This window comes from Engystomops pustulosus, chromosome 6 (genome assembly GCF_040894005.1).
Source record: "Engystomops pustulosus chromosome 6, aEngPut4.maternal, whole genome shotgun sequence".
In the NCBI taxonomy this organism is placed as follows: Eukaryota; Metazoa; Chordata; class Amphibia; order Anura; family Leptodactylidae; genus Engystomops; species Engystomops pustulosus.
The window spans coordinates 31,528,376-31,536,130 of NC_092416.1; the positions used below are offsets into that span (position 1 = coordinate 31,528,376).

General features: G+C 40.1%; 1 protein-coding gene across 3 annotated transcripts in view; it reads left to right on the forward strand.

Moving 5' to 3' along the window:
• The window catches only part of SHISA7 (shisa family member 7), a 67,721-nt gene extending 61,152 nt beyond the window's left edge, over positions 1–6,569 (forward strand). For all 3 annotated transcript variants that reach the window (XM_072155481.1, XM_072155483.1, XM_072155482.1), the window contains one exon: positions 435–6,569. In XM_072155481.1, the coding sequence (XP_072011582.1) occupies positions 435–1,024 (590 nt within the window). In that variant the 3' untranslated portion in view covers positions 1,025–6,569. The remainder of the gene's footprint in view (positions 1–434) is intronic.
• The last annotated feature ends 1,186 nt before the right edge of the window (positions 6,570–7,755 follow it).

Sequence of the window (7,755 nt, forward strand, 5' to 3'; positions counted from 1 at the left end):
TTTTTTGTTCTCATGCTTTTATTTTCTATCTGTATATATTATACAGATTTTTTTTGGTTCTCATGCTTTTATTTTTTTATATTGTAACATTTTACATGATTTTTTTTTTTGCATACATATAATATACCCTATATACTCGAGTATATAAGCCTAGTTTTTCAGCACAAAAAATATGTGCTGAAAAACCAAACTCGGCTTATACTCGAGTGAAAAAAAATATAGGTTTTACCAGGTTTTTGTGGTAAAATTAGGGGTCTCGGCTTATACTTGGGTCGGCTTATACCCGAGTATATACAGGGTATATAATATAATATTATGTAGGACTGTGCAAAAGTTGTAGGCAGATGTGGAAAAAAATTGTTGCCAAGTAGGAATGATTAAAGTGTTAATTTGTGTAACTAACTTATATTTTATTGCATTTTTTTTTCCTAAAGCGGAGAAAGATATGGATGAGTTTTACCTAAAGCGGAAGCACCTAGCAGAGTTGACACGCGGCACTCTGCCCCTTCATGTCATGAAGATGAACTATGAACGTGACGGCTACCTGGAAAAGTCACAGGCACCAAGACGTGTCATGTCCCAGGAGCACATCCTCTCAGACAATCACTATCCTGCTCATCACGATTATACCATACCCAGAGATCGCCTCATCTCTCAAGAACGTCTCCTTTCTCGTGAAGTCTTGCACTCACAGGAGCATCTTCTGTCTCCTGAAAGAATCCACCATCGTGGTCCTCCACCATTTCAAGAAATGCGGCATCTTGGCCATCAGAAAGCCCTTTCTCACACCAATGTGTGTGTTAGTACGCCCATGCTAGACCGCCACCACATGATCAAAATGAATTCCCACCCAACTTCTTCCAATTCTCCCAAGACGACATGGGATATGGCTAACCACACTGCCAATCGGCGGCAAGCCTTTGCTTCTAAGCGTCAAAACACCATTGAACAGCTCCAATTTATTCCCGGCCATCTCCCCAGCCAACACCTGCGTACCGGGAGCAAGAATGAGGTTACAGTCTAAGCTGCTTATTTTTACTGTTCCCTTTTTCTATATTAGGTAAAAAGGCAAAAAAAACGATTTTGTTATGTGGCTTCCTTACAATTTTCTTATCGCTTTACTTTGTAATCAGCTGCTCTAAAAAAAAATTTAAAAAAAAACTTTGAGAAGAAGAAGGCTCCAGTTTCCCGGAGCACTTGATAGAGCAGTTTTATTTTTTTGGGTGTTTTTATTTAATCGCTTTATTGTATGAAGCTGCCTCCACCGCCAAGTTGATGGGACAGTCATTGGCATTGAAATGATGTCAAGGGTGATGGTGTTAATAGTGAAAGCGAGTTGGAAACACAGCACCTTATTTGGCTTGATGTAACTTTTTTTAAAAGGCCATGATGGACTGAGGACACGGAAAAAGGAACAAAAAAAATTTTTCATTGTTTGATGAAGAAATATCACTGAGATGGAAATAACTGATGAGTTTGAGGTCAAAAAGTTGATCCCACCTGAAGATTAAAAAACACAAAAAATTGTTGCACAGTAACGTTTCGACGATGACAGCTATAGGATGACCACAGCGAGTAGCACTACGAAAACTTTTATGGATATATGCTTGATTCCCAAATGTAACTTCGTCAATTTTTGCTAAGGAAGGAACTTAGTCATATACAATCCAAACGAAACTTTATTGCAGGCAGTTCCGTACAGCACAAACTGTGCCGTTTATTAAGTCCAGCGTTAATGCGACTTTCTTCACAGCTACACAGAACGACATCCGATTTTGTTGCTTTTGCCATCGATAATTGGAAAAAAAGCTTGCTTTGGTCTACGAAAACACCCTACGACCTTCTCGAAATATATCGTTTTGATTTGTTCACCAGCTGCGTCGTCTCTCTTCTCAAAAGATAATCCCGCATCGAACAGAAAGCCATCATTGTGGTATCAACGCTTCACATGATTTGGTCATTCGATTTAAAAAAAAAACAAAAAAAAAAAGGATCGTGCCATAAAAAAAAATCTTTATTTTATTATTATATTTTTTACCTCAATGACGTCACGCTATTTCAGACTATCTTTCGTAGCTTTTTATCTCTCCGCGCCATCACTGACATTGCTGGCAACCTGACCTGTAAAGTTCCCCTTTCCCACTTTCTACACTTCCATGGAGTTCTCTCGAACACAAATGGCCTTAACTGTTTCAATAATATCTCCCCTCAGGCAGTATTTTCAATGATTCTACTAGTTTCCAGATTTGTGTATTCTGCCAGCGAACAAACTTCTAGATATGCCATGTGTGTGACGATTCTTTTTGCCATACTACCAATCAAGATGTCAAAAAGCGATAAGGTCCCTTTCCCTCGAAAACGATTATCCCGACGAATTTATTGGGGGTTTCATTCATCGTTTTTGGCAAGACTGATCTGGTCGACATTGATCACGTGCACAAGTCACGCCTTGCTGCTAAACCTTAATATGAATACATCTATAATAAATTATTATCTGCCCTACTCCTACTGTATCTCATGATGGATTCACCATTGAGTGGGAAAGATGAGAATCTTACGTGTAGCATGATCATAAACTAATGACTGTGTTGTCGTTTTACACCATTTATCAGCCTATTTAGGATGTTTTAGATAGGAGGAACTTCTTCCCTACATTATAACAGGGATTGTCTTTAATTTTCTTGTTTTTAGCATTGCCGATAGCATTGTTTAGTGTGTTTCTTAGGTTTTTTTTTTTTGTTTTTTTTGCTATTGTGATATCTAAAATGAGGGTTCCTATATACCTCCTTTTGTACATTGACTTAGATTCCTGTATGTTTCATCCTATCAGTGTATTAGTTGAGATACTTATCTTTAAAACCTGCTGCGCAAAAGAAAACCAAACAATGCCTGGGTCTTCAGCATTTCGAGCTTTGAAGAGATTTTACAATGTCATTGACGTTAGCTCTGGTTTTATTTCAAGGCTTTCATACACTTTCACTAGGTAACCGTTTTTCGGTAGGAAGCTATAACTGATGAACCTTACCTATGGACACTGGATTCATGGGGGGGGGTGTATATATGCTATTGGTTGCTTACGTTCCCCTCTAAACAAAAGGATTTGATTTTGAAACTCAACATGTTTAATACTCCTCCTTTAGTTGTTTGGGAGTCCCATATACATGAATTTGTTGGCAGTCTCATCAAAATTGGCCACTATTTTTATCATAGGTGCATAAAGTTGCTCGTGAACTTAAAGGGGTTGTTCGGTGATAGCGAGTTAGGCCCTATCCACAGGCCCATCACTGGAACCCTCACAGATCACGAAAACATGGTACCCCTGTAACGATAGCACCGCACTAATATATCAACATCAGCTCCATAGAGATGATAGGAGAAGCCAGTCATCGTAACAGGGGACCCCTGTTCTTGTGATACACCGGGATCCCATCACAGAGACCCCCACAATCACCAAGTCAGGCCCGATCTTCTGGATAGGGCCTAACTTTCTATCACTGGAAATCCCCTTTAACTCTGGAGGCTTTCATTTCGAGTCTGGAGGCCCCAAACACCTGGTCAACTCCAAAAAAAGTTACCAGCTTTTTAAAGACTTGTCCGAACTTTAGCCTGGATTCTTTGAGTAGAGGCTGAGCCTGAGATACATATTATAGTCAGCTGGTTCCAAACCAAAATTGGTAGCTTCCCAAAACATTGATGTTTAGGAGGACCTTTAGATGTAAATTCCCAATTAATGTGACTAAATGTGGACAAACATCTCAATTTTGGTAGGAGTGGTCAACCATTAAAAATGTTCTACTAATATTTGTGGGGTGGGGGGGGGGAGAATAGGATGTGTTGACTTTGGACCCACCTGGTTCTTTATTCTCAAAGTAGATGACCCACAAAGTAGATGACTCACTCATGAGTCCATGTACATGGGAAGGGTAGGCTCAGCTAACAGCTATTGAAGGTGTATGACCTATTGGCAAAAGATAAGACTGGAAAGTGTATACTTGGTGCCAAAATGTTTAGTACTTCTAAGAAGGCATAGAGGAATATGCTGAAAACTATGTGCCTACACACATTCAAATTATACAGAAACACTGATAACTAGTGGGCCCCAAAGCCTGAATGCGAAGTTTATATCATGATGGTCTACCAGGATTAGCTTTAAAAATGATAGTCCATTCATTTTTAATATAGTTCCTTATGTAGAATAACATGAGGAACTCTTCCAATGGATCAAAGTTCTACGGCCCCAATAAATCCCCTCCTGCAGCCATTAAAATTCTAAAAATAATAAAAAATAAAATAATTAAAAAATAATAATAATGCATTCAAAGCAAAACGTAAATGGCAACAACAAAGCAACAAACAAGGCATTCTCCTAGAGGTTACATCCGTGTCCCGCCAGGTGATCAACTGATTGCTGGAGATCTGGCTACTTTCACCAGCAGCGGCCACTAGAGGTAAAATGTAGTATTACATGCCAGGCATTTAAAGTGGACCTATTGCCTTTCCATAGTTAAGTGACCTCTTTTATTTTATGTTGTGCCTTTCTCTATTATTGATTTTTGAAATTTAGGATTAAATTGAAAAATTGCCATTTTTCTTTTCCTCATGTGGGTGTAATTTTCCATTCACATGAACAGAATTTGCCTGCATTAAGATTGAGGATTTATATCTGTTACATTTTGTCTCATATTTTTATGGGGATTTGGACATCAATCTTGGAGTTTTTGGTTCAACCTTTAATTCGAACCTATAATTTGGGGTTGTCCCAAATTTGCTTGTTATCATTTATCCACCAGATAGCTGCTTGTCGGGATCCGATTGCTGGGATCCTCGCTGATCACTAGGAAGTGAGCCCCAGAAATCCGGGGGAACCATTCTCACTATTCAATGCAGCAGCAAGTCGAACATGTGTCCTGCTGTTCCATACAATATGAATGAACACAGGAAATTGCTGAGCACAGCGCTTGTGTATTTTCAGCACACCAAATCACTGCTTATGAGAGTGCTGGTTATTAGTGATGTATGGACCCATTGAGGTTTTGGCCAAACCGAACCCCCTCTCATTAACACCCAGCAACTACTACAAGCATTAAAATGGCCGTTGCCACCATTTTCATGAGGATCTTTGCCCTCCACGATGTCATCGTGACCTCCGGAGCAATGACCTCTAGGAAAATGGTGGCACACACACTGTCTGCATGTAAATGAAAATGTTAATACCCACAATCGCGCCATGTTGGCGGCGGGGAGCCGTACCCCAAACACAAACATGGACTTCTGACTAAAGTCCAGTTTTGGGGGACCACCAATGTTTAGAACGAATCTGAACATTGGCGGTCCGCTTGTCACTACTGGTGAAATCCTAGCGCACTGCTGAGCAATTTCCAACATTCCCATAATTATGCATCACCTACCGCTCCGTCAATTGATCTGCTTATAATGTATACTGTGTGCATTTACCCCATGAAAATATGGGAAAAACAAGTACAATGGAGATTTCATAGAAGCCACCAGGTCCTCTTTAGCTGAATGGTCAACCATGTAATATATGGACAGGTCCGGTCCACCAGAGACACATGGATTTGATTTCTTTCTCTCTACCAAATCCATATAACCTAACCTAAAAGGGATCATGGAAAGGAGCAACATCCCCTTGAAACGACCTTTGTCTCATCCCATCATAATGTATACCTGATATTCCACTGAACATTTTCAGTCACAATGAAGTTACCTCATAAAATGGTAAACATTTCATTTCTCTCTACATGCATCTCATTGCCAGTACAAGTAAAGATAAGTAGGTTTTGGTAACTTACCTATCTAGTTTATAATTTGTGTGATGGCACCTGTCCATAGCTGAGACCTGATGAAGGTTCTTCACCATCACCATCACCTCAGTGTATGCGCACATCTGACACCACCAAAGAAATTCCCTACAGACTCACTGACACGACATTCTCCATGTGAACTATCGTCTATCGCTGTGCATATAGCATCTCCTTTTACGTATGGTGCCATGATGATGTGTGCCCATCCAATATCACCAGCAGTTCCTACTTATGAAGACTGTTCTAAAAAAGGTGCCACATTTCCGTGGTCCTAAACTATAGCACACCACAGCCAGAGTGAACACGACAATGGCAGTAAAGTAATAAAGAAAAGCATAATAGCATATTCATTACTATATTTCACAACCCCATTCCCATTTTGATTTTAATTAAAAATCTCACATGACAACTCTGTTCCATCACTGGAGGCCTGGTTCCTCTTTTTAGCCTGGCCACAGATATGACCTTTGCACATGACAGACTGACCTCTACACTGACATTGGGTGGGTGTAGAGGTCATATTTAAGGTCAGTAATTGGCTTCAAAAGTGACCTGCCTTGAAACGAGTGTGGGAGTTTAAAGGGCATGGCTACTTTACCTCATGTTTTTTATAATGTGTGTGTGTGTGTGTAAGTGCAGGGGGGAGAATATGAGGTAATTTACTAATATACATCTATTACTAGTTCTGCTCTGCTTTCTTGATATGTAAAGTGAAGCCTCCTGTCTTTTACCTCATCATCCAGACATTCCTGTCCAAAAATCACCGCAGATGGAAGATCATGTAATCTCTATCTGTCCATGAACATTGCCAGTAAGAGATCACATGACCCTCCAGCTGCAGCCATTTTATGGTCAGGAATGTCTGGCTGATGAGGTAAAAGACAGGAGACTTCACTTTACATATGAATAAAGCGGCGCAGGACTGTTAATAGATGTATATCGATAAATTACCTCATATTATCCCTCCTGCCTCACAACACACATTTACAAAACATGAGGTAAAGTGGCCAACCCCTTTAAGATAAATTAAACTACGCATACTCACCTATAATCCTCTCTTCACCACAATCCTAATGCTGATTTTTGGACACTCCGGGATCGCCTAAAAAAAAAAGAGTTATAAAAAAGCAGCTCCGATGTCTGGCGCTCCGAGTTGTTAATTATTCACGTTTCTTGGTTGACGTCAGATCTCTCTCCAGCATGGGTGACGAAGGTGACGAGAGGAGTGAATAATTAACAGCCCGGAGTGCCAGACATCTCGTCCCCGCTCTCCTCCCCGGCCTGCTTTTTTGAGGTGATCCCAGCATGTCAAGCTTAAAGAAGACCAGTGCCAGGAAGGAGGTAAAAAGGATTGTAGCTGAGTGTGTGTAGTTTAATTTTGGTCAACTTATCCAGTCTATATCCAGTGCATTTAGCATACCAGTTCCATATTCTAGAATGTTCCCTAGAACCTTCTAGAACAGCAATAGCCTTTGTATCTACAAATATCTTTCCATATAAGACTATTTTCACTCTGTATAGTACTGCTTCCCTCAGAGGTTTTCTATCAGAAACCTTTTCTGTATACCTCCAATGGCTGGCACTGTATGGGCACGTTGCCGCATCTACCACACATAGACTTACATGGCTATTGGCATTTAGTAAACCATTTCGTCGATGTGACTGTACACATGTAATTACACTTGTTTTGAATCAAATCTACCAAATGTGAAATAACTACCATTTATGTGTATATATATATCAGACAGCGAACTTTTACAGTCAAGTAGAATAAGTCACGGCCTAAAAGTGAAAACCCCCTCAGCACCAGACATCTAGCTAAATCGTAAAGGCCTCCAGACACATAAAAGAAACAATGGTGAAGTCACCTATTTTGGCAGAACCGGTAGTCAATGTTATGGGTACAGGGCCTTCTGCCTCTTTCTGACATCAT